The sequence below is a fragment of the Trachinotus anak genome, unplaced genomic scaffold, assembly GCF_046630095.1.
Source record: "Trachinotus anak isolate AG129_WGS33_773 ecotype Australia unplaced genomic scaffold, CSIRO_AGI_Tana_v1 ptg000014l, whole genome shotgun sequence".
Lineage (NCBI taxonomy): Eukaryota > Metazoa > Chordata > Actinopteri > Carangiformes > Carangidae > Trachinotus > Trachinotus anak.
In genome coordinates this window covers 16,971,310-16,999,199 of record NW_027273865.1, presented here as the reverse complement: position 1 = coordinate 16,999,199, position 27,890 = coordinate 16,971,310, and the positions used below count along the sequence as shown (strand labels likewise).

General features: G+C 41.2%; 1 protein-coding gene across 1 annotated transcript; it reads left to right on the top strand.

Annotated features, from left to right (window-relative positions):
* The first annotated feature begins 1,483 nt into the window (after positions 1-1,483).
* Positions 1,484-27,890, top strand: vps53 (VPS53 subunit of GARP complex). The gene is made up of 22 exons (XM_071496299.1): positions 1,484-1,641; positions 2,077-2,157; positions 4,117-4,166; positions 4,255-4,321; positions 9,233-9,319; positions 9,845-9,960; positions 10,525-10,644; positions 13,198-13,276; positions 13,438-13,581; positions 13,718-13,860; positions 14,432-14,573; positions 15,322-15,420; positions 16,129-16,223; positions 17,344-17,586; positions 19,455-19,602; positions 19,936-20,018; positions 20,125-20,203; positions 20,526-20,674; positions 20,784-20,853; positions 21,058-21,195; positions 25,883-25,987; positions 26,413-27,890. The coding sequence occupies exons 1-22, from the start codon at positions 1,555-1,557 to the stop codon at positions 26,581-26,583; spliced, it is 2,496 nt and encodes an 831-aa protein (XP_071352400.1). The 5' UTR covers positions 1,484-1,554; the 3' UTR covers positions 26,584-27,890.

The window sequence follows — 27,890 nt, the reverse complement described above, 5'->3', positions numbered from 1 at the left end:
ACCAAGGAGATGGTCATTGACTTTTGTAGGTCTTAGGCTCACCCTTCAGTCAGTCAAAGTTTGAGGGAAGGACATTGAGGTGATGCACAGTTATAAAAACCAAGGTGTGTACCTGGACAGTAAACTGTGCTGGTCCCTGAACCGGTTAGAGATCAATCCTACCCTCTATGGTGTTTTCAAAAGAGCCCTTCTAGTTCTGATGTCCTCTCAGGCAGACTGCCTACATTTGTACTTACAGCCAAATCCCTGAGTATAAAAAAGAAGGAGCATTTGATCTTTGTAGCCCATATATTACTGTTTAGCACAATTATGTCTGTAGGTGTTATCCATCACCTTACCTAATGTGATTTTGAAATTCAGTGAAGTAATAATATTTAGATAAGTGTATAAATAAAACGGAAAACCTATACATTTGCCCGTGTTTATGTTTAAACATTGAAATATGCAAATGACATATTCAAACTGTATTTTTAATTTCTTCAAAAGTAAAAATCAAAAACAACAGGGAACCTTAAACAGATTTAAAAACAGACATGTGAACGTAAAAATCTGGTGAAAATGACTGATTGAGACCAAACAGACCAAAATGTGGGATTTCTTTAGTTGAGGGGATATCATTCAAATAAAAGCATATTCATAGTTTATTACAGAACAAGTGTTAGATCTACTAAAAGTCAAAAATCTTTCAGGAGTGTTACATCTTCATCCAGTGCCATGGCAGCCTCCTCTAAGCACCATCAGGTGACATCACTTGAGTTACAGTTTAACACAGAAAAGGGAGGAGAGAGAAATATTATTTAGGTGCCTCTTCACATGTACGCTATTCAGGAGCTTATTCACACGTACATTGTCCAGGCGCAAAGTCAAAAGTAAGATATGCAGCAAAGTGTTGTCTATGGGGCGTGCTAACTGACGGAAAACTGGATTACGTAGCTAACTGAGAGGAATGGCAATTGTGTGTAGACACAGGGAAGACATCAATCACAAACAACAGAAATATTAGCCTCATGTTAGTCTTTCAGTAGAGTTGCAAAATAAGAAACTGTGAAGACCCAAAATTGTATTAGCTATTAGTAGGATTTATAATCTGATTACCTGGCACCTAACAAAATAATTTTGTGGAAGCTTACTGTAATAGCCAGATCTATATAGCTAGTACTTTCTGCTGTTGTAGTAGAAGTAAAATGTTTAAATCCTATTTGATGTACACATTTGTTAAAGGTGTAAAACTCTCAATCAATAGAAACATAGGAAACAGCTGTTATGTGCTTTGAATGTCAGGCAGCATTAGGCTTCTTATGAATAATTATGATTAATGATACTCATCACTTTGTGACTCCTTACCTACTCATTTTCACATCGTGACAACCAATAATTTAATATCGGTACACCCAAATATAAACCCAAATATTTGTTGGATTATAACTCATCCTAATTACTTGTTCTGATTTCCGACAGCCCTGAAGCCACCGTTTCACTGACGTCATCTGGCATCCCAGAAGCCTCCCCACCAGGAAGTGATATGCCGGAGAGGTCTCTGGTTTTGTTTTGACAATGATGGAGGAGGAAGAATTTGAATTTGCTGAGGACTTGGAGGCTATTTTGCATCTAACCCCGGAGGTGCAACTAGCCATTGAGCAGGTAGCACTTTGAACACGTTACTGTTTTTGAAACGTCGCCGCTGGTCTTGGCTACACACAGCCAGCTGTTAGCAGGCTAGCCCGTCCTCCGGGCTCCCTGGATGTTTCGTTACGACCGCCAGCTAGAATATTTAATTCCTCAGCATATGAACGTTGATTAGCTCACAGAAAAGATAGATAGTTTAAATCTTGTCTTAAGGTTATCTAGGAGCAATGTGTACGAAGCTATCATTGCCTGCAGGATAACGTAGCGCCTGTTAGGAACAACATGTAGTCATATGCAGGTTGTCAGTAATGCTTTGCTACAGTTCTTTCAGGACACATGTAAATAACGTTTCAAGGCATTTCTGTTAAAGTCACCTCAATGCACCATCAGATATTCAGTGAGACAGTCGTGGCCCTCTGTCTAAAACGTCTTTTGTCTTTTATGAACAAGGTTTTCCCCAGCCAAGACCCACTGGACAGAGCAGACTTCAATGCTGTGGAGTACATCAACACGCTGTTTCCCACCGAGCAGGTGCAGTCAAGTGACACACAAACGTCTGCAGCCAGGCATTGTCTGATCGTTTTAGTGTCGCCTAGCCTGATATTTGATAGCTATGTTATGAGCTGTCAAGTAAACTGACAGTTTTTCTTCTCTGGTTTGTTGATAATTACTTGTGGTTTACATAAAAAGCAGACACATTAGGAAAGGTGCAGCTGAGACTTTCAGGATACATATTTGCAGTCCATAACCTTGATTGTGCTTTTAGAATAGATATAAAATAACTCCACTAAGAGATTCAGAATGAAAATGACTGAGATGTGTGTACATACTGCACATGCCAATGAATGATGTACAGTGCATTCAGAAAGTGTTCAGACCTCTGCAATTTTTTGTGTTGCATCCTTATGCTAGTTTAAAAACAATAATTCTTTCCCTGATCAGTCTACACTTGATATCCCATAATGAAAAAATTAATGCAGAATGTTAGAAATTCTTATAAATTTATCAAAAAGGAAAAATTGAATTGTCACACTGACATAAGTATTCAGACGCTTGATCTCACAGTGACAAGGCATTTTTCATAGCAAAAACCAAGCTATGATGTGAAAGGAACTGCCTACAGGTTTGTGTCGAGGCACAGATTTGGAGAAGACTACCAAAGCATTTCTGCTGCACTGAAGGTTCCCAAGAGCACAGTGGCCTCTGTATTTTTTTTTAATTTTCTAGAACTGGCCCACCCAAAATGGGCAATAGGAGAAGAAGGGCATTGTTAATAGAGCTGACGAAGAACCCAGGCAGTACTCATCAACTGCCCAATACCATCCCAGTAGTGAAGCCTGGAGGGGGAAGAGTCATGCTGTGGGGTGTTTTTCAGGGGCAGGACCAGGGAGACTGGTCAGGGTTGAGGGAAGGATGAATGGAGCAAAGTACAGAGATATTCTTATAAAAACCTGTTCCAGAGTGCTCAGGATCTCAGACCGGGATGGAAGTTCACCTTCAAAGAGGACAGTGACCCTAATCAAACACCCAGGACAACGCAGCAACTCAGGACAACTCTGAATGTCCTTGTGTGGCCCAGCCAGAGCCCTGACTTGAACCCAGTGGAACATCTCTGGAGACACCTGAAAATGGCTGTCTGCAGATGGTCCCCACCCAACTTGACAGAGCTTGAGAGAATTTGCAGAGATGAATGGCAGAGAATACCAGTCCAGATGTGTAAAACTTGTCACATCATACCCAAAAAGACTTGAGGCTGTAATTGCTGCCAAAAATGCTTAACTAAAAAATTCAGTTTTCACTTTGTCATTCTTGGGGTAATGAGTGTAGACTGATGAGAAATAAATGTTTTTGTTTATTTTAGCATAAGGCTGCAACATAGCAAAATGTGAATAAATCAAAGAGATCCGAACACTTTCTGAGCACACTGTATATGTAGATGCATGGTCTGAATGTGGATGTATGTGTGTACATGTACTGTATATGACTACATGTGTAGTTTGAATCCTAAATGACTGTTGCATTTTATCTTCAAGAAAAGCTACGTATGGTGTCCATACATAATACATGTATACTCCATCTCCATCAGGGGTCACTGTAACCCTATAGTTTGTGTTCATATACTGTAGCAGGGCTCTTTGTAGTGTGTCTGTACTTTCACTCACTTTGAGTGTGATCATTTAACAGATGAGAGGTTACACCTGTCCTGCATATGAGGTGTGGATATTACAGAACTGATTTGTATAATTTGAGGCAAGTCATCTGTTTGTTTGGCCACAAATGTGTTAAATGTGAGAAAGCAAGTGTTTCTGTTCAGAGATTTTTGTTTTGTATAAAATAAACATAATAAATTGATATAATAAGGGGTATTGCTCATAGAAAAGAGTAAGTGCATGAATGTTGTGATTCTTTTTTTTATTATTATTATTTTTAAGAATGTGTCATAAAGGATTACTTTGGTTGCTCTCTGACTTGTCTTTGCATTTCCCTCAGTCTCTGGCTAATATTGATGATGTAGTAAACAAGATTCGTCTAAAGATTCGGTGAGTAGATTTAAATGATACAGTGCTACGTATTTTGTGTTTGTCGTTTGCCCTCAATGTGTCTGCAATCTTGTTTCACATTTCACAGGCGTCTGGATGACAATATCAGGACGGTGGTGAGAGGCCAGACCAACGTGGGCCAGGATGGCAGACAGGTGAGTAGAGCTGCAGGTCAGGGAGGAACATAATTCAGTGATCAGACACAATCAGTCTGTAGTAATACAGAGCATCGCTCCTCACACATTGCTGTAGAAACACAACAGGGGGAGATAAACAACCACATTGGCATATTGTGCATGCTCACCACCATGCCTGTTCATCATGGGTGGTGTTCAAAACATCATCATTCTCCTGAAGTTAGAATTTTGGCATTGGTTCCTCCCAACCCAGACAAACATGTTCCTCCCCCTCTCCTGCTCTTTCCTTTCTCCACATTGCTTCCATGGAAAAGGACAAGATGACTCAGATCCATTCCCGCTGCTCAAACTGCCCCTCTTTACGGAAAACACGTCTGGGAAATAGATTCCCGTATGTAAATACTTGGATGTCTTTTAAACCCAGGCATTTGAGTCTTTGCCTTTTTCTTGTGGGTGCAAGACGGAAAAGAACAGCCCCTGCTGATTTAATCCAGGTCCTTGCTCTGTCAAGGAGTTGTGGCTTAAAAGGAACGTGACACCTGATGGGGGAGCCATGCATGTTCTGACCAGCTGACATGATTAGGTGTGCATTGTCGTCAGGGTGTCTGGACCGGTGGCCCTGTCTTTCCCAGTTAGCTACCGTTTGGTAGCGGAAACGCTCTAAATCCCATCAAGACCAATAACATTACACAGTCACACACAATAATTTTAGTTTATTTTTCCAGCCCCACAGAGCCAGTCCAACATTTCCAGAGGGAAAATCCTTTCTGCAGATGGAAAGACGGAGAGGTGTTCATTTTCAAGATGGCGATTGAAACATAAAGACAGCAATAGAATAAAACCAACAGGATCAGCAGTTTAGTCGTTTGTACTCTTGACTGGCCTCACTCACGGAGCTAAATGCAATCCCCAGGTTGAAACCCAAGATGGTAACATTTATAGAGAAGGATGAAGAGAGCAAGATAGGAGGAGAGAGAAAGTGAAGGAGATCTGGGGAATGATTTTCCTTGTGGTATTTTTGTCTGTAGGGAGTCAGTCAGTAATGTGCTGCAGGACTGAGAGTGTGGAAATGTGACTGTCTTAGTAGTCAGACCCTGGAAACTAATAGCGCTAATAATTGGTGTGTTGATTGCTGTGTAGTATTAGTATTTGTCTGTTCATTTTTTATGATGATGTGGTGAATATATAACATCAGTATTTGGTAGATGATATGTTTCGCATGAGTCCATATAGTTTTATTTGTGGGGGGGGGCAATGAATATTCACTAAACACAGAAATGGTTGTTGCATCACATTAAGACAGATGCGTACACACAGCCACACAGGCCAAACTGGTGACACTGTGATTGACTGTAATACATGGTGTCCAGTGCCAGAGAGACAGACTCAATTAAGATGACATGAACACAGTCATTAACCAGAAATTATGACAGTCCACACTAATCCCTCTAACCTGCATGATTTCCTGAAGATGAGGGCAGATTGTGGGGATCTCCTCACCAGTCTGGCTGTGTTGGCAAATACACACACATACGCACACACACACACACACACACACACACACAAAAACATCTGTATCTGCTCTAGTCTGCCAGCTGAGAGTTTCCTACCACACACAGCTGCCGTTGGTACGATGTTCTAGCCTGTCTGTTGTCATGGTGATATGGATACCTTGTGCACACCTGATCCACAGTCTGAACTTTCATAGTACAAATGAAGAGGTTATTGTGCATTTATTAATCATTTTTCTAATGAAAGTTAAGGACATAAAAGCACTTTGGTTGGAGTTCATTGTGGAGGTCTGAGTCAGAGAAGGTCATTAACGAGACTGCCTACCATTGACGTTCATGCTAATTGATTGCTGTTCAGCCTTTGCCACAGAGAACTGCTATGCAGTTTACACGCATGCACACACACACACACACACACACACACACACACACACACACAGAGTTCCAGTGTCACACCTTAATAATGAGACTTGCTGCTTGCAGAGGTTGAAACTGGCATTATATTTGTCTTTCTGTGTGTGACTTTTTTGGTACATGTAGGTTCTCTTTATGTCCATTGTGGTATCAAGAGGACTACATTTAAAAATACAGTGTTGGGTGGCTTTCCTATAGAATCGACTTTACTAATGTAAATATTTAATGTTAACTCAAAAATAGCTATTCACAGCTTGATTTAGTTTCCACGCTTTCAGCTTCTCAGAGCTCTGTCTTATACTATACTAACTATCGCTTCCTTTGTTCTGTCTTCTAATTTACAGTTTTGCATTGTTTATAACTTTCTGCTTTCTGTATTTGTATTAAAAAAAAGGATAACTGCAGATTCTGTCCGTTTCTGCCTCAGTTTAGTACAGCGACTTTTTCATTATTAAGGTCATGCTTATTAAATCTGATTATTTCATCATCTGCAAACAGCAACTGTGCCAAAATTTTGTGTTGTTTTTCAGCAGCATAGTAGCATATTGCTATTTATACCAATTATTTATTTTAACTTGGCTAGAAATTCTCCACAAAGCATTTCCTGAGCTATTCTTTTCTCTCTAAATTGCTCTCTAAAATGTTTACATGAAGTTTTGGGCTTAGGCAGTGTTCCAGCTGTCAAAGTAACCCTGTTGGGTTGATCTGATTTATTCTCTTTGGCCCTAAACTCAGAAGTGCTATCTAATATACACTCTGTTTTAGAGAGCTAAACTGATATCTGTCAGATAGAGGAGTGAAATGCATCCCAATCCTGTTCAGGCTTTGGAAAGAAGCTCCTCACTTCTTTTTTAAACTCTATAATACCATGGAACATGTGCTGCTTATTGCATATTAGGGACCCACTGGAGAGTGTGTGTGCGTGCGTGTGCGTGCATGTTTGTATTTGTGTGAGAGCAGATAACATCTTGGGCATGGAGGCGCCTGCTGGGCAGTGGTCTCCCTCTGCTTTTCTCAAGGCTAAATACAGGAAATGAGTGCTAGGAAGCGAGCCAGATTGACTCAGCTGAGTCTGCAGGAGCAACAATTGCAGCCTTGGAGTTCTGGCCTGTTCTGAATGCACTTTGTTTGCGCAAGATGTCCTCCAGGGAACCTCTTTAAAGATTCAGTGGCACTCCCTTCCTCCTCATTCTGAGATCAAAGAGTAACCGTGTAACCTGCCTTCATCTTTCCATTTCATTTATCACCTAACAACCAAAGGGTTTTATGAGGCATCAAAAGGAAGAAGGATACACGCAAGCTAGAGTCAGCTTTTGCTCATCTTGGCTAAAATTTAGTCAGTACTTAACCTCCTCTCAGTGTGGCCTCCGTGGCAGACTGTCTTGACAGAAAGTCATATTAAACACAGTAGTTTTTAGCTTTAAGAACATTCAGGTTAAGGGGTTAAACACCATAATGGTTTTGTTGTGACTTTATGACCTGCTCATATGGTGCCATCTTGACTTTGACTGTGTCTGCATGACACTGTCACCAAGCGTTGCTCTTTGACACCAATTAATCATCTTCTGTTACTGCAAGCTGTATCTGCGCGTGTGTGTGCTTGTGTGTATGCATGTGCGCGGTTTTTGTGTGTTTTTTCGCTGTCCACTTGTTTCTCAGAGGTGCTTGTAAAAGTGGTAAATTCCTTGCACAGCTGGTGCCGGCTGTTAGCATTCCTTGTGTGCATGTGTCTGTGTGTGTGTGTGTGTGTGTGTGTGTGTGTGTGTGTGTGTGTGTGTGTGTGTGTGTGTGTGTGTGTGTGTGTGTGTGTGTCTGAGTACAGTCAGAGTTGTGTCTGCAGTGCCGCCATAGCATCGGGCCAAGTGAAGCCAATTACTTTGGCATCAGATATCAGAGCAAAATCTCTGTTTGGGACCATCAAAGAACAGCTGCCATGTCAGATGATGGGGAAATATTAGAATAGCACTTCAGCTATCTTACAATATCTGTCTAATGTTATCTAATCCAGCCTGGCTTTATAGACTGTTAAAACTGCTAATGATCTCTTTAGCCTTTATAATGATAGCCTTTATGCAGAGCTTAGCCTTATGACTTGTATGTCAACTTAAGGCCTATCGACGTCAGATATCTAGATAGCTTGTCAATTAGACGTCCAATTAGTCTGTTTGACATTGCTCCCATTCTAGAGCTGGGAATGGGCATTAGCCGGGTAAATTTTCACATGGACCAAAGCCAGTGTGGAGACCGGACAAACAAAATATCCCTTGGAAATTTGACCCAGGCTGGCACACTACAACTGACTCACAGATATTCCCTCCACCCTGCTTCTCACAACAAGAATTATTAGAAGTTTGCTTAATTTTTGTTTTGGAAATAAATTGTTTAAATAGTTTTATAAATAGATTTTTTTTAACATTTTAATTAAGACATAAATACGTTTCAGCTGCTGACAGGGTTTCCATTTTCTCGACCCATGAATTTGCAGTTAAAACAAAATCCTAACTTTCATCATTTTTGGTATTTCCAACACACACACTGTGTTCACAGTTGGACTTGCCATTGCTCTACTAATTGATCAGCCAAAAGGTAGAAATGTGAATGTCCACTCAGTGGAGGTGTGGCATGATAACTTTCTTCAGTCTGTGTATCAGAGTAAACTGAGGGAGAAGAGGTTCATCTCTGTGTTCCTCTCAAGGATTTGGTCGAGCAGCACTTCTGTTTGGTTTTCCATTTTTCTCTTTCTGTTGCTGCTGTTTCTGCTCTGAGTGTTACTCTGACATTGTTAGGGATGAGCTGCGCTGGGCTTTGACCTCAGGAACCAAGATTTTCAAGCCTACTCAGACCATTGATTTGTAGTGTTACACACACACACACACACACACACACACACACACACACACACACGCACACACACACACACACACACACTCTTACTGGTTCTTGCACAGTAGTTAAAATGTGTCTTCTTTGTGTATGTCATATTGGTCTGTTTGTTTTTGTACAGGCATTGGAGGAGGCTCAGATAGCCATCCAACAGCTCTTTGGCAAAATCAAAGACATCAAGGACAAGGCAGAGAAGTCTGAACAAATGGTATGTACACACACACACACACACACACAAAGGTGGCTTGTTGAAGCTTATCAGGAACATGACCTAGGGTCATGTCCCTGATAAACTTCAACACAGGGGACATACAACCTGTATCCTCTCTTGTGTTACAATAGAGGACAGTAAGGAGAGTTATTTAAAGGCGAGGTAATGCACTTTCCATGTGTCTGTCTGTTACAAGCAGTGCTGTGTGAGTGTGTGTGTGTGTTACAGGACAGCCAGTGGTCTGGGTGAGTAGGGGAAGAATGAGGGGGGAGACTGGCAAGCAGATCCTCCCTCAGGAGGTCTCTAGGAGCAGTTATTTCTCAAACCAGCGGGGGTGTTGTTCATCTTGCTCTATTTCACTTATCCCATCTCTCCATCCAGTGAACAACATTTGTTCACCTGTTCTTGCTTCTTACTTATCCATCTCTGTACTTTTACCTCCTTCTTTCTTCCACACTATAGTCTCCTCCTTTGTCTTTATCTGTGGACCAGCTGGTCTGACTTGTTATTCTTCCTGCACAGGTTAAGGAGATTACAAGGGACATAAAGCAGTTGGACCATGCCAAGCGCCACCTAACGACATCCATCACCACCCTCAACCACCTGCATATGCTGGCAGGGGGTGTGGACTCTTTAGAGTGCGTACAATCACATTTCACACCAAAAGACTCCCACAGTTTACCCCTAAAGCTTATTTGACCAGAAATAAAGTATTTTAAGTTGTGTGGAGACTCTGTAGTTGCAAGATGCACCCATGATTTTAGGATAAAGCATTATTTGCTTCCAGTACAAGACAAATCTTGTATCAAACTTTACATGACTCGGCTGCAGTCTGATCTGTTTTCACTAATGTTGACAAAATTAGAGGCCTCGTGGTAAAAGCTGCTACTGTGTGCTGGATTGCAAAACAATGAGAAATGCTGAGTAGATAGATGGAAACAAAACCTGTGCAGCTCACAAAAGGGACGTAAGCATCTTGATCTCTAAGATCCATATTTTTCTGTATCCTGCCTTTCGAAGTAAAGCATGTTTGAGATTGATTTACATTTATAAGTGAGATACAGTTAGATTGATGCTTGACTGATATGGATACACATTTACAGGGGTGGTTAGCGTCACCACTTGTCAGTTGTAGTCACATAGACCAGAAAGATTTTTGGTATGTGGTAATATAAATAATTCACATCTGTGTTGTGTTTCAGAGCCATGACGAGGAAGAGGCAGTACGGCGAGGTGGCCAACTTGCTGCAGGGAGTCGTCAATGTGCTTGAGCATTTCCACAAGTACATGGGCATTCCCCAGATCAGACAGCTTTCTGAGAGGTAACTAATATGCACGCACACATACACTCTCCAATAATGTGCATTATGTGCTTACATAACAATATTTCTTTACATATTTCCCTCAAGTACACTGTCTTCCAGTGTATCAGCTGCATTGTAGCAACTCTTGAACACTAGGCGTTTGGTGCCGTGCTCAAGCTCACTTTGTTTGCATGGTAAGCAGCGTAGCTCAATTCAGGCAGCCGGTCCTGAGCAAGCTCTCCTTACAGCTGAAATATTCCACAGCTCGTCAGATGAACCATTGAAAAGTGGTTACAGTATTTGGCTGGAGGTATTTTGCGTATTACATCCTGTTTATGCAGATATTCACTCACATACGCACACAATACCACACATAGAGGAACACAGAGGAAGGAAACACACTGAATAGGGTCCTGTTATGCCAGCATTTCTTCCATAGTCAGAGATTAGAGGCATACTTCTCAGAGGGTGTGTCTCTATCTCCATGTTTGTGCGTGTGGAAGATGCATTTATCACACTATGCACTTGAGGTTGTTGTTCATGCATGTTACATATACAATTTTAACTAATAGTATATTGTGGAATGTTTGTTTTATGTGGTGAGTCATACCAGTATCTGGATGTGGTCTTTGTTTAAATACTCACGCACGCACACACACACACACACACACACACACACACACACACACACACACACACAGAAACAGACAGAGAGAACAAAGTGCATTACTATGCTGTTGTTTCCCACAGCTCAGGCTAATTAAATTTCCACTTTTACTAATGTTTTCCAAGAACACCAGAATCAGTTTGGGACACAACGGCCAACTTGATGTTCAGGTTCAAAGTGGTGTTGATCCCCTAAAACAAGAAAGGATGACCTTCTGTTCTGTTTTGACTGAGGTGTGGCAGGCAGTGTTCATACCAAATAACAGCTGCGTGGAAGAAGTGACTCTGCTGAAGAAACAGATGATAGGAGAGACACAGGGAAGGGAAAGATATGAAGGCAGGGCAGACAGCCGGATACAAACGCTTAATAGAAAAAAAATCACTACTTCTCTGTGAGAGACTTGACACATGAGCCACTACAGTGCTACAGATAGAAGAGTCAGACAAGAGACAAATGCACAGGCAAGAAATAGATCAGACAAACATAGGCAACAACGGGTATACAGGGAGTATGAAGGATCAGATAGGGAGTTTGCAAAATCACAGCCAGGAAAAGTAACTCAGTGTGCGGAGCAGTAAGTCATTGTGAACTATACAGCCCAACCATTTTTGTATTGTTAATAATAGCAAGACAACTTCTGTTGAATTCTGAATTCAGACATAAACCAAAAGCCCTACTTTATATCAGTAAGCTGTAAACAATCACATACAAAAACAGAAAATGAGAGAGAAGGGGCTTGGTAAAAAAAAAAAAAAAAAAGCTCTTAGTCATTTTGAATGTAGCATGACTGTTAAACATCAAATAAATCTGATAGCTTCACCTTTTAACCAGATGCTTTTCTCATCATCACAATTACGCTGCGCAGCTGTTTCACAGAGAGATGCATTGATTGGCTGTGTATAGCTGCACCATGCACTGTATATGCATGTACATGATAGGACAAAGTGCACCCACACACTGTCTACAGCTAGAACTGCTGCTGACAGCTTGGTCCGTGTCAGATGTCACAGCTGTAGACAGGAGATGATTTCATAAATAATCCTGACATCAGTTTATCAGAGTGTGAGACACTGCTGAAACAGTAGCTGCTGGGCAGTGTGTGTGATACAAGACGTACCCAGTAGTTCCCAGAGAGAAGTGGATAGTTGGGTATTTAATCAATAGTAAGCCCTTTAAATGAACGCCACCAGTTCAGCTGGTTTCCATCAGGGATCATATCTCTCCACCCTCTCCTGTTTATTCTGGACGATTGTCATGACTGCACAGACGCACACTGTAGACCTCATTACACAAGTGTTTCTCTGTCACTTCTCTTCGCGGTGGCTTCACTGACCAGAGGCCAGTGCATTCAATGTCATAGAAATAGGTGCATGCACATAAAGATGCCTACAAACTTGTTCACTGATGTCAGGATCAGAAAACATCTACCAAATGTAGGGAGTACTCAGCTGCGACAGGTAATGCTAACAGATCTGCCAGACACTTGACAGCTGCAGTTTTTTAATTAAGTTACTGTGTGAAAAACATTTCAAGAGTCTTTAAAAGCTTTTACAACAGTGAGTGTGAAAGCTCTGGTGGGAGCTGTGACACTTGGAAAAACATCACTTTTTTGTCAGCAAGTAACTTGTACTTGCAAGCTGATAGCTTTAGATTAAGTGATGATGAGAGATGGCAAAATGCAGAATGTTTTTCTCCACAATTCTTAAACAATAATTAAAACAGATGTCTTTTTAAATGTGGCTGGCAGCTATAAAAAGTTACAGTGACTAGTGAGCCAAAAACATTCAAAATTCAAAGTCTGCTGCATATTGGAGGCTTTCATGTGGAAATTTCATTATAAGAAGATGTTGTTTAGCTGAGGAAACAATGTAAAGTTTAGTGTCATTCTTTCTTGTCCTATTCAGAGTAAAAGCAGCACAGAGTGAGTTGGGGACTCAGATCCTGGCAGATTTTGAAGAAGCCTTCCCCTCTCAGGGCTCCAAGGTAAATATATTGTAGGAGAATCCAGATTTTCATGTTTGTTTTATTTTCTGTTTTTTTCAAGGCAAATTCCTTCCATTTTCCTCTGTTTGGACATTTTTCTTGTCCTCTTCTCTCCCTGTACAAAAGTTTAAGTTTAATCTTTTATCTCACAATCTACCCAGAGAACAGGTGGTCCCAGTAATGTGTTGAGGGATGCCTGTCTGGTGGCCAATGTGCTGGACCCTCGCATCAAACAGGAGATCATCAAAAAGTTCATCAGGCAGCACCTCTCAGAGTACCTGGTGCTCTTTCAGGAAAACCAAGATGTGAGTAGGACACTGAGTTCTATAATATACAAGCTCATATCTAGTTCTAGTAAAGACCTAATTACCTCATTTAAAATGGTGATGTCATGTTATAAATGTAGAGGTTAATGAAAGCGTACCCTGCCCTGTCTCTCAGGTTGCATGGCTGGACAAGATTGATCGCCGCTACGCCTGGATCAAGCGGCAACTGGTAGACTACGAGGAGAAATACGGGCGCATGTTTCCTGAGGAATGGTGCATGACAGAGCGCATTGCTGTGGAGTTCTGCCACATCACCAGGTAAACAGCATATATACTATATGTTGTAAAAAGAAAAAAAAAAAACTTAGGTTGTGAGCTCTATGCTATATAATTAGATTTAACGAATATCATATACTTTGTCTCTGTTCAAAGGAAAGGACAAAAGAGAAAGTAAATTAATCAGGCAGAAACTGAGAAATTACTTGTGGGACTTTTCTGCGTCATGAAGTGAACCACACTGGTATGACATGCCTGTCATGTCTCTGTGATTTGGTGCAACTTTCTGTGCAGTTGACGTAGGTGACCTAGATGAGCAGTGACCTAGTGTCCGCACTTCTCAGTCTTTTCCCATCAGAGAAGAAAGTGATGGGCATTATTTGTGTATTGCTCCAGGCTGCAGCTATCAATAATAAAAATACATCTGGCCAAAATCGTAGTGTCATGAGAAAAAAGCCTGACAAGACATATTACTGCTGAAAAAGGACAGATGTAAGACTACAGTTATGTGCTAGCAAGGATTATTTGAAACATTTGGAAATGTTAAAGTGTAAAAAGTAATGGTGATACACTCAAACTGTGTCCTTTTCTTATGTGTTTGTGTGTTCCTAAGGGTGGAACTAGCCAAAGTGATGCGGACACGGGCTAAGGAGATTGAGGTGAAACTGCTTTTGTTCGCCATACAGAGGACCACAAACTTTGAGGGTTTACTGGCCAAACGCTTCACAGGATGCACCTTGACTGACGTACCTGGAGTGAGAAAAACACACACTGACACACACTGCATCTCTAATGCTAATTTAAGATCACAATTTAAGATTATGAAAACTGAAACAAACACAATTGCAATATAATTCTATCCTTCACTGCCACCTTTCTTCCAATATGAAATGTCATCCAATTCCACTGAGACCTTATCACTTGCTGAGATACTTTCAGTTATGATTTGTTGTTGTCTGTTTGTACCACAGTCACACTTATATAAAACTGCTGATTTGCAGTTTGTTGTGTTCTACACACAAACACACACACAGGGCACTGTTGGTGTCACAGCCCGAAGAAACCTTTTAATCCCAGTCATGTTGGCGTGTGGAGGTGGAAGGGATACACAGAGGATGGGTAGATTATAAAGGTCACGATTAGTTTTGTTGGAGCACAACTAGGCCAAGCTTTTTCACAACTGATAATATTTAGTCGAGACAGAGACCCTTTTGTCTTCAGTTCAGTTTATACCAATGCCTGCTGGGCTCTGTAATTCAATCAGGGATTTGGTTGAGTGGAATTTTATAATTGGGGGTGCAGTTTCATCAAAGCTTCACATGAAAGGGTTTACGTAGACATGGAAAGTCTGATGAAAGCTGGACTTTATTTTAAGTTACAAAAGAAGTTCCTCTCACTCAAGACTGTTGTTACCGTGAAATGCCGTAGTAGCTGTCTAACTCCTCATGATGATCATCTAGTGGAGCCGTAGAAAAAAAAAAACAACCTCCTGTGTTTTTACAGCAAAAGAGACCAGAGAGCCCCTTAGACGCAACTAACCCCTTCCTGGAGGATGAGCCAGGTGAGGATGTGGGCACTGAGAAGGATGAAGATCTGGCAAAGGTAAGTTGAGCTGGACTGACCCCTTGATGGCACAGTGGAACAGTAGCATAGCAGCATTATTTAAACATTCTTCCATGTACTGCCCTGACTTTCAATCATGCACCTATGTGGCATCAGTTTGAGCACAAGAATTTTATCTGATGTACTTGTTGTCTTGTCTGAAGGATAGGTTCTCCACTTTTTAATCGGAGCCTATAGTGAACGACAGATTGTCCGAGAACCTGTTGCTTCAGTTGTCCAAAGTTATTAGCTGTCATGCCCACACTGAGTTGCCAAATGTGTGGACAAAAGTGTGGACATTACATTAGAAACATGTCTCAGTGCAGCACAAAGCAATAGCAAGCTATAGCCTCCAAACTGACGATAAAGTTGAACCAACACCTCTCTAAAACAGAAAATTCTAAGCTTTATATAGGTAAGGTTTATTGCAGGGCTGTTATATTGGACTGCATCAGTGATGTGTGTTTTTTCTTTGCACGAAAGTTAGTTGCTTCAGTTTCATGTCACATAAGGTAATGTGTCAAATAAATAATCTCCCATGCCGCTCCCTGTCTTCGAAACAGTTTCTACGTTCAGAGTTTTGACATTTAACTTTTGCTCACTGAATAGGAGGGAAAACATAAACTCACTAATCGGATGATTAAAAGTCAGAGCAGCTACAACTAGAACCTGATATTTATAATAGCCTGTTTTCCTCTGCTCTCTCAGCCCAGGAAGCCCAAAGCTCCGGACAACCCTTTCCATGGCATTGTCTCTAAGTGTTTTGAACCTCATCTATATGTCTACATAGAATCCCAAGACAAGTGAGTAACACACACACACACTTACATGCAGACAAGACCAAATAGCACTGTGGTACACAGACCCAGAATCAGGAGCAGGTTGAGCGCAAAGCTGGCACATGCATCCTTTTTCCATTGCCCACTCATCAATCAGATCCCCCTCCTCCCATTCTACTCCATTGCCTCCTCTGTCTTTCCATCTCTTGTTCCTGTACATGCCTCTGTCTCCACTGTGGCAGAAATGTTTCCCATTAACTGCACGACCACAGACACCAAGAGAAAGAGAGAGGGAGGTTAAAGAAGTGCTGCCGTAGCAGATCTGCCCATTTTCATTCCCACCTCTTTATTTTTTTTTTCTTTTTGGTATCCCTTCTTCGGTCTCTTTCTTTCTGTGTAATTGTTGTTTCATTCCTCCTCTCTTCACCTCAGTCTCCTGTTCCCCTGTTCTTTTTTTATATATATCTCCCTTTTCTTTATACTCTGTTTTTCTGTTTTTCTCCTGCTTAATTTTTCACCTCTCTTTCCTCTTTCCTCTACCACCAACCTTCACTTCTCCACCATGAGTCCCTCCCCTCCCCTCCCCCAGTCATGGTGATTGCCCCTGAAACGGAACACAGTTCTGGGACTACTGTGCTTGCATGCAGCTCCTGGCACTTGGCTCTCTGGTGCGTTAAATGCTGTTTGTCTGTTCAAGGGAACAGGATTGACCTATTCTGCAGCTACAACCTCATTTCACTTCTATCCAAAGGCCCTAAACAGGCAGCGGCCAGATCAGCTTGTCCCCAGTGGGACATAGCGGGAGAGAACAGTGGCCTGCTTGTTTTGTCTTTGGCTTTAGTTCCAATATTCAGTAGGATTGGGCCACACCAACTGACTGTGGACCTGTTGAACATAGTACTGAGGATTTTGATATGCTTGGAATATTTTCTCCTGTTTATCCATCTGGTTCTCTGTCTGTCTTCCTGTTATTTTATCCTTTCATTTATTTATTGGGGTTATGGACCAATCATGTTTTTAATGTTAAAATCTTTTTATTTGGTTCATTTAATTCCTTTCATGTTCCCCTAATCCAACCACCCGTGTGCATGCATGTGCGTGTGAACCTGTGTGGGTTTGGCTGTACACTTTTGGGCATCTGCAGGAACCTGGGCGAACTGATCGACCGCTTCGTGGCCGACTTCCGAGCACAAGGCCCACCCAAGGCGGGCATGGAGGAGGGCGGAGCAGTCCTGCCCAGCTGTGCTGACCTCTTTGTCTATTACAAGAAGTGTATGGTGCAGTGCTCCCAGCTGAGCACTGGAGAACCAATGATCGCGCTCACAACCATCTTCCAGAAATTCCTGAGAGAGTACGCTTGGAAGATCCTCTCTGGAAACTTGCCTAAGTAAGATTGATTCAGCTTTGGTTATGTAAACAAAGAGTCATAGATTAGAATTGCCTTTTCTCATATAGGAGAAGTTTTGCGCTTCACTTGTAACTCGGGGTACAGTGAGGAAATTTCCTCATGGCTGAATTAAAACAAAGAGACAATCAGTGTAGAAATAAAAGGTAAGCGTGAGCAACACTAAATGTGATTTTTACTCACATTGTCAAATCAAACTGCTTCAGTATTCAGCCACTGTCATAAGAGCTGGCCTCTGTTGCTGAAGCCATAAGGGAAGAGGCTTAATATGAACTGTAATGGCCGGTGGATGGTGGCTCTAAGACAGCCTGACTGATTTGAAGTGACAGGGAAAACTTCTCACTTGAAACACAAAGTCATTAAATTTTTCCCACAAGTTGGAATGTTGGTAGAAAATTTGACTCCTCCTACTCTGTGACCTGGTGGCTTTTCTTAATATCATAATGATAATAAAATTTATTTATAACGCACTTTTCTTAACACAGTTTCTTAACAGAAAAAAAGGGGGAAATAAAAAAGAAACACATACATTTGATATATTATTCTAACAAAGAAGAAAGATAGTAGGATGTGGTATGAGTCTGTTTTTTTAAATATTTTTTCCTATTTTCAACGAATATGAAAAGGTCAAATCCAACAGGTAATCAATTCTACTAACAAGTATTGTATGTACTACTGTATAAACTATTGAATCAATTCCGCAAAACCTGTCCACCTGAAAAAAATACTCACTAGCATTCACTCACTAGTGTGTCTAGTGTTTCAACAATTTCCATCCACAAGAACCATTATATTTTTTGGGCAGTAACACAAACACAGATTTGTTTAGGATTAACGTTACACAAACAAGCATGCCATGCCCATATTTGTTCATTCTTTTGCTATGGTGATGGAGCTGTTTAGGAGTTAAGTTTGAAACTTGATGTCTTCAGTCCTCGCTGTGTTTGATGGATCGGGATGGCATGCTAAGAGGGATCTGGAGTTGGTTATGTTGTGGCAAAACCTAATATGCTACCAGCAAAAACATCTCTGGCTCATTGGCCACATAAGAACTCATCACTGGCTGTGGTGTACTCCCACACACACACAGAGGCGTGCTCTGTTTCAGATATGCATGCATGCTAATGACACACTTGCCTTCACTGACTAATGTATAACATATTCTGAGCGGTAAAAAAACACTCAGTCAAAGATGCACTCCGATGCTTTGCAAGTGTGTACACTTGCAGACACATACAGACACGTTTGTCCAATGTAGTGAGCTGTGAATTGGTTTTGCTGGAATTTGGAAGGGGGCCTCCCGAAAAGAGCTTGAACTATGTTGTGGTTTTGCCCACATCTCTCTGTTATGACGTTTATTAATGACTGGGTCGTTGCTGAAGCCTAATTGGCCCAGCATCCTGACACTTGCATCTGCTTGTAGTTATGCCTGTTGTGTCTCACTTACTAGAAACTTTACCTGTGGTTTAAATGTGTTCCCCAAAGAGTTTATTTAAAGCTTATAGCACATTAGCCAATCTCAAGAAAAACACTACACAACATATTGGAGTTCATCTCAACCCCTGATCCCTTTAATTTACCTTATAACTTAAATAAAGGCACACACAGGAAGCAATGACGATAGTAGTCTCATATTTTTTTATTAAAAAATATGTTAATGCACATGTAAAACATATTGCCATAATTTACTGATTGGACCTCTCTGATTTTTTTCTTCTCTGTATGTTCAACATGCCTCTTCTGTCTTTATCTCTTTCTCTTTTTTTGCTGCTTTTTTCCTCCCTCTCTTGGTATCTCTCTCCCTCTCTTTCTCTCGCTCTTTCTCTCTCTCTCTCTCTCTCTCTCTCTAGGTCCAGCAGTAACAGTGGGGGTCTTACCATCAGCAGTCTTTTGAAGGAGAAAGAGGGCTCAGAAGCTGCAAAGTTCACTGTAGATGAGCTCTGTCTGATCTGTAGCATCCTTAGCACTGCAGAGTACTGTTTAGCCACCACACAACAGGCATGTACACACACACACGCACACATAAACCGGTAAATTTGCAGCTTTAATGGATTTGAACCAGAAATGTATCTGCAGTGGTGGTATATACATATCATGGTAGTGGTTACAGACTTTTGACTCATGTTTCATCAGTGTGTTAAGGAACTCACAGTGACAGTGACAGTTACAATTACAACACAACCTGAAATGTTGTTTTGTCGCAACACACATGCAGCAATTTTAAGTCAGTGTTTTAGAAATAGAACAGCACATATTGAAAGCTATACACTCTAAGTAATAAAACTTGCGTGTTTATGTGTGTGCATTCTTGTTTTTTTGTATGTGTTCCAGTTGGAAGAGAAGCTAAAGGAGAAAGTAGATAAAGTTTTGGTGGAGAGAATTAATTTGACTGGGGAGATGGATACATTCAGCACGTAAGTGACAAATGGAGAGAGCAGTGATTTTTTTTTCTTATAAAAAACAGCTTACCCTCTGTTAAATGAGGAGCATGTTTTGATGGCGTCACTTATGTTTTCTCAGTGTGATCTCAAACAGTATCCAGCTACTCGTTCAAGATCTTGATGCTGCCTGTGACCCTGCTCTTACTGCTATGAGCAAGGTTGGACACAGTCTCTCACACACACACACACACACACACACAGACACACAACTCATGTATCATTTAAAATATTTGAATCTAATACCACTGCCATTCTTTAGAAGTATCATATTTTTGTCCTTAAAAGATATTCTAATAAGATACCATAACACTGTTTCTGGTGGGTTTGAGGATGTCTTTGCAACAAGTCATCATTGTTTTAAGGTGTAATGCATTTGAAGGGATTGTCACATAAGCTTGACAGTAAACAGTATTCTAAACAGTACTGGTGTGTAATCACTGATGCTGAAGCTTCTCTTTATCCTTCATCTCTCCCCCTCAGATGCCGTGGCAGAGTGTGGAGCATGTGGGTGACCAGAGTCCATATGTCACATCAATCATCATGCACATTAAACAAAATGTGCCGATCATCAGAGACAATCTGGCCTCCACTCGCAAATACTTCACACAGTTCTGCATCAAGTTCACAAAGTACAATACATACACACACACGCACATTCAAACCAACTTAATCTGTAAACTACAATTAAAGGTTCCTAAAGTTGATATTTATATACTTGTCATTTCTCTCTTTCCTTAGTTCTTTCATTCCCAAATTCATAAACCACCTGTTCAGATGTAAGCCTATCAGCATGGTGGGAGCTGAACAAGTAAGTTTAATTTATATTCCTCTGTCCCAAAGCTTTACTTGAGCTGCATTATGACTCATCATCTTAAACTGTGTTTAAGATGTGCATTTGCACTATTTCAGAAGTATTACATCAAAAAATTGATGCATTTCACTCATTATGTGCACTGGTATACATGTTTAATCTTGAATAATCTTCAGTGTCTTGTGTATCCTACCCCACCAGCTCCTCCTCGACACCCACTCCCTGAAGACAGTCTTGCTGGATCTGCCCTCCATAGGCTCCCAGGTGCTCCGAAAAGCACCTGCCAGCTACACCAAGATAGTGGTGAAAGGCATGACCCGTGCAGAGATGATACTTAAGGTAAAGGAGTAAGGGGGAACTCATTAATGCAAACTAGACTCTATGCAGATGCTTTTTGTTTTGCAGCTTCCAGGTACCAATCTGTGAGTACCAAGTGTGAGAAGCATGCAGCCTAACCTTGGTCAGATGAATGTTGGAAAAAGCACTCAAGCTTCTTCCTAAAGCCAGTAGACATGAATTTAAACAGTTTACCTTTCATGGTATAAACTCAGGATGAACTTGCAGCTTTAACTGATGGATCTTAATGAGAACCCTAGTTCAACTCTAAATACAAAATAGTTCAACTTAAAACACTTTTTCAGAGCTGCTCAGATTTTATGACATTTAACTTGGGTGGTGAAATTCATGCTGGCCATTTTTACAACCAGGACTTCAGTTTCTGACCTTTAAAGGATCGGCACTTTAGATTGACCCTTTTGTGGAAGTGAGTTTTCTTTATCTCTTGTTTGTCATTTAACTGATTTTATGTTGAAACACTGACATATCCAGTCAAACATGACCTTTCCTATTGATGCTAACACTTCACAAAGAATAGTCTGGCACAAACAGCAGCTAACTGCTTTTTCCACTGATTAAGGTTCCATCATAAGAAGCAGCAATAGACTGAACTAACATTTCTCCTTTAAGTGTTTGTGGTTTGACTGGCAAGCCAGTTGTAAAATGTTTGCCTTGAGTCTGTCAAGCAGATTATCTACTTAGAATTTATTTTTGGGCAGAGTAACCCTTTAATTGTGTCTTTAACCCTACTCACAATGGCATTTTATGAGCATGTTTCCATAAAATAACCCACCTCACATGAGGTAGGACGGGAATAGGAATGGAGTTCATGCACCACTGGTTTAATGAGTGAGAGACAGGCACAGGGACAGTGTGTGGTTGACCCTAAGGCAATGGAAAGGTGAGCGAGTAAATAAATAAATGCATGCAACCATGCGTCTACTCACGAATGCATGTAGTGTAACGTGTTGTATACTGGATGTTATTTTCAGTGGGGAAAGCAAAGCCAGGATTCAGCCTGTCTTTGCTTCAGCCAGTCAGCTTTGTCTGAGAGTTACCTTATGAGACCCAGGAGGACACTGGTATGTCGCAGCCATGGATTAACCCCACCCTAATTAACTGTCCCTGGAGTGCACAGAAATGCACACACACAGAGCACACGCCTGCCTGTCCCTTGATTTCCCTTGGACTCCTGGGAGGCCTTCTTTCCTTCCTGAAGCTATCGTGGTTTGACTTTCTTTATGTTTATAGCAGTCAGTGTGACCTGTTTCAATCATGCTATGCCTGCCCTGCCTTTGCTCTGAAAAACAATGGATCAGTGGCAGGCAGTAAAATAATTCTGATTTATGGCATTATATTGTAGCCACTCTAACACCCTGCCTCTGACTCAGGTCTTCAGACTTTGTTTTTGAAGCTGTGTCAGACATTGACTGTCAAACAAAGCCCCTTCACTATTTCATATGTGATGGCCTCTCCCGACTGCTTTCTGCTGGGATGCATGCTCTTCCATATGGCCTGTGTAAGGCCTGTCTTCGTTCCCTGGAAAAATGCTCTGAATGTATATACATAAATTCCCACTCATCTGCCACACATTAAATGGGCTTTCACATTATAGAATTATAGAATGCATTCACATCAGCCCACTACCGTCTGCTTTTTTAGACTTTGACTGCCAGCAGGCCCCTTCAAGTGGAATGTGATCTATATGGATTCTAAGAACTCTCATAGACGTAGCTGAAACTGCAGGAAGGCCTTTGAGTGATTCACATGCATTACTATGACAGCAGAGGACAAAATAATCATTTTGTAGGCTAGAAATCTGATACTAGAAGAAATAACAGAAGAAAAAGCCTGATAACAAACATATCACAGAGGAAATTCTCAGTAATACCCAATAATGCAGACAGATGATACAATCCCAACAAAATCTAGCAATAATGCTGCACAATACAGATAAGTAAGATATAGTTGTGAATAACATTTTGCCCCTAGTGCAAAAAGTCATAAAAAGATGTGTTCTGTGGATTGCATCCCTACTATTTTGAAAGAGCCATACAAAGATATGTTCTGTGAGAATCTTTGGCCTTTGAAAGAGAAAGTCCATATGAGTAAAGAGAAGTTTTTGTACTGCAGTCAGCATGTTAGCCATCGACTTTGTGTAACATCAAGGTTCCTCACAGGTAATTGCTTCCACCTTGGGCTGATACGGAAGCCCCTGAAAGACAAACTCATCGAAAGCAGTCAATACAAGAACTCCTCTGCCTCAACAATAGTTTTAAATTACACTCTGTGATGTTGTGACTTCCCATTGAATCAGGAAGCTTGGAGGCTCACTCCCTCCAAGAAACTGCAGTTCACTGGGACAATTGAAGGAGCATTTTTCAGAGTTCACTTGGAAATTGAAGCATATAGTTCATTGTGGGAGCTCTCGTACAATTCAGTTATAACGCATAACTAAGCAGAGTATAAGTTGTTTGAACTAAAACTATTGTTTTTGCAAGTTTGGATTTGTACCATGGAGAACTTGTACACGTAAGTAGGTAGGTAGATAGATAGAGATGGAGAGAGAGAGCTTTAGTTTTCCCAAAGGGAAATTGCTGCAGGAAATTGGTGTGTAAGAAAAGCTTGTGTTTCTACACCCTTAAATTTTAATCAGCTGCTCATAGAATGATCTAATATACGAGCTGGTCACCTTGTTACCTCATAATCCTTCTATTGGCTGTTTTTTTTTTGTCAGTGGTGTGTTATTAAGCAAAACAACAACAATAATTATTCACCAAGTTTAGGATAGGGTGTTTGGTGTTGAGTTGTTTGGCATGTATAACGCTACATGCTTCATGTCTTGTGTTATGGGTATGAGTTGATTTAATGTTCTCATGCTGATCAAAACTATCCTGTTGATGTTCCAAAAAGATGAGAAGTAACTTGTGACTTAAAACAGAATTTATAATTGTGTTTATTTTATTGATATTACTGTGGGCCAATCAGGAGCAGCAAACAAGCTGTAAACACAAGATTGACATATCACCTTATAAAGTTGTTGTGTATTCATAAACACTTGCCTGTTTACACATCTAGCACACATGGACTAGTGTAAGCATTTATTTGGGGTTTGTGGTGTTAAATCCTGAGGGGAAATATCTGACTCTTGAGCTGCTTAGTGCTCACCAGCTAGTTGCTAACTTTGTCTTTGTCTCGCTAACACTATCAGAGCTTGTTTGCTAAAAAGAAATCCCAAAGCAATAAGACAAAAACAAAGTTCTGTGCAAACAAAACAATGAGCTGAAAGATGATAAAGTGGTCTGTAAAGTTGAAGGGAACTGTAGAGTTGGGTGATAATTTTCTGTGGGTTTGTTCAGCCCTTCACAGTACCACATAATGATGTGGTCCATTGTTGATATAAAAATATTGATTGCTGCAGCTTTAAACAAGATGCAATATTAAGTTGCTCCTTTGTTCATAGAACAGTTCATGTGCTTTTGGGGGTTTCTACTTAAGATCCCTAAATCTTTATGTAGCTGTCAAATTGTCTACTTTGAGTGGTAAAGATGAAATAAATGAGGTTGTCTCAAGCAAGTGCTCAGTTATGTTCAAAGTACTTAGGATTCCTCTCTGTCTGTCTGAGACAGCCTCTCCTGGCTGGTGCGATGCCTGTGAGACGTGGCTGTTTTCCACGCTCTTGCAGCCCAGCCCACCATAGCTCCAGCTCTCTCTTCCCTACCTCTGAAGTTCTCTTCTGGGGAGTATTTAAAAGGCAACCCCCATCCCCACCCTTGTTCGGCCTGAGAGTTTACCCCCTCCTCATTCTGTTTCTCTCTCTCCTATTTTAATGCCACTTTTCATTCTTAAACTCCCTCTCCCCCTTTCTTTCCCTTTTTTACAAGGTCCCTGCAGGCCTTTCCCTTGGCCTGGCTCCAGGACAGTTGCTAAGTAAATCACTCAGTCAGCAGGGGTGGTAAGAAAGTAAGGAATTCCACACAATCCTTAGCCTTTCATGCCTGCCCTTCCCTCTCTTTCTCTCCTGCTTCTGATTTCTTCACTCTCTCCCCGTCTGTGCAGCTCACCTTCTCATGTATTTTACCTTGAGTAAAAAGGGAGCAGTAAAGCTTGAAAGGATCGATTGGGCCCTTTTGAAGTGAAAGATAGGAGAAACATTTTGCGAGATGGCCCCTGTGCGCACGCGTATGCATAAGATGGGAGGTGGGGGTCTGTCAGCCATGTGTTGGTCTGCCTGCTTTGTAGCGGCTGAAAGAAATGCTATTTGATCCACGTTTTCCACCCAGTCTCTATTGTTGAAAAGAAAAAAAAACAACCAAGAGAATCCAATCCAGAAGGACTTGTGCCCCATTAAACTTTTTCTGCCTGCTTTTGACTAATGCAGATTTTTGCCCAGACTCATTATACCCCCAAAATAATTACTGGTGAAGCTAATTCTTGCCCGCTCATGCATGGAGTAATTGGTGTGTAAAAGGAAAAAAAGAGTGAGGAGTGGGCTGCTAAATATAGAACCATAGTCTCGACTTTGTTTGCAGCCAGAACTACTTGGTTCTGTCAGTTGACCCCCCCTCTTTCCTTTCTGGGGCATAGCTTCCCCATGTGGGATCATTTAAAGATCTCTTGGGTCGTCCCATGATGGTGCACAGGAAAGGAGGGAGGGGTGAAATCAACATTAAACTTTACTTGTCCGCAGGTGGTGATGGCCCCACATGAACCACCCGTGGTGTTTGTTGATAACTACATCAAGCTCCTGGCTGATGGCAATCCTGAGACCTTCCAGAAGATTCTGGACATGAAGGTCAGTTGGTTTGACCAATAATTTAAAAGAGTGGTACAGAATTTTGAGAAATGCACTCATTTGCTTTCCTGCTGGGAGGTAGAAGAAAGGATCCCACTCTTATATCTCTATATTCAGGGTTTACACAAACAAGATAAACACCTTGATTTGTTAGCTTTAGCTGTGCTGTTATGCCGGGAGCCAGGCTAGCTGCTGGCTCCATCCTCACAACGAACATAAAGATACATGGGTGGTATCGATCTTCTCATCTAATGGCAAGAAAGCAAATAAGTGCATTTCCTGAAATGTCAAACTATTGCTTTAACATTGTAACTTTGCATCTTCTTTCATTTTGCCTCAGTGAGCTCATCTGTTCTCATGTTTTCCCATAGAGAGAGATTTTTTGTTTGATTCCCCCCTGTGTCCCTTTGTACTTATGTCTGCAGGGTCTGAAGCGCAGTGAACAGAGCAGCATGCTGGAGCTCTTCAGGCAGAGGCTACCCACTCCACCCTCTGGAGCTGAGGGCGGTCCCTCTCTGTCCTTCAGTGCCCCCACCCCTGAGCAGGAGTCCTCCCGCATCCGTAAACTAGAGAAACTCATCAAGAAGAGACTGTGAACAGACACACACTGAAATCACATCTTGAAAATGATTAGGCTGCAGGATGAGAACGTCCTCCCCTCTCTTGCAGTGATTCATCTCAAAGACTTCATGCTCCATTTGGTCATCGTGGAGAATTACAGAAAGAGCAAAAAGTCGCAGACTGAATTTTCTGACTGACAGTAATGTGAACCCAAGCTGTCGCTGGATTATGAAGAAACGTCCTCTACTGCTACTCGATGTTGCTACATATGTCATCTACTTCTGTAATTTCCCACATTTCTTTTCATGACACTAATGTCTGAGCTTTGTAACATTAGGTGATTGTTGCACAGTGTATTTGCACTCACAGGGCAGAGTAAAGTGCTGATAACTAAATTCTGCTCAGAGAGCCACTGGCTGCCTCTCTGGGACACGTCTAATCCAGGATGATCACAGGCAGCCTGATTTTAATTAAAGTTGATGTTTTCTGAATATAATGTACTCGAAGGATAACCATGGCTTTCCTCAATTATTTTAATTTATAGAGGGGGATACCAGGTTGAAGCATCTCTGCCATCCATTAAAGTGGTAATGCTTCATAGGTGTTGGGAAAATTTATGTGAACGGTGACCTATAACAAATCACTGACAAGGGCTCCCAAGTATGGGACACTGAGGATGTTTGGATTTTCTACATCTTCAGTAAGACATGAGCCCGTCTTTGTCTTGGCATTTAAAATCTCTCTAGGTTAAATGTGGAAATTAGAACCATCTAATTGAAGTCTTTTAACTTGGCCCTTGGCTAGAAGAGGGGGGATTAACAGGTTATATACCAATCAGCCCCAACAATAAAACCACCGGGTTTAATGTTGTGGTTGATCAGTGTATATTGTCTGTCTCTCTTCTCTTCACTGTCATAAAAGCAAGTGTCCATTTATCCATCCATTCAACTGCACTATACTTGCAGGGCAAATGACAAACTCTGCAGTTTGGTAAATAATATCTTTGTCCTAAAAATGCACTGAGAATGAACAAGATGGCTTTGTTCAGCTCTTTACCAAGTGCCCTCAGGGTCTCTGAAGCTACCCCCTCACGTATCCTCAGTGATGTCAAATACAGAACATCACAGCCTCGGAAAGAAAAACTCAACTTATTTGCGGTCTGTACCCTGCTTATGCTCGCTGATTTTGATGTCAGTACCTCTCAGCTTCTCAAGTCCTTGTAAATCAAATAAATGTAAATGCATTAGTGTGGACATTCCTGCCATCAGGTACAAAATGTTTGGATTGTGTGAACTGTATGCTACACGGGCAGTTGTTGAACACTATTAAAACATTGCCACAG

Coding starts and splice junctions, on each gene's coding strand:
- vps53 (XM_071496299.1), top strand. CDS start 1,555: ATGATGGAGGAGGAAGAATTTGAATTTGCTGAGGACTTGGAGGCTATT. Junction 9,961..10,524: donor GGGGGTGTGGACTCTTTAGA/GTGCGTACAATC, acceptor GTTGTGTTTCAG/AGCCATGACGAGGAAGAGGC. Junction 17,587..19,454: donor CTCTCTGGAAACTTGCCTAA/GTAAGATTGATT, acceptor CTCTCTCTCTAG/GTCCAGCAGTAACAGTGGGG.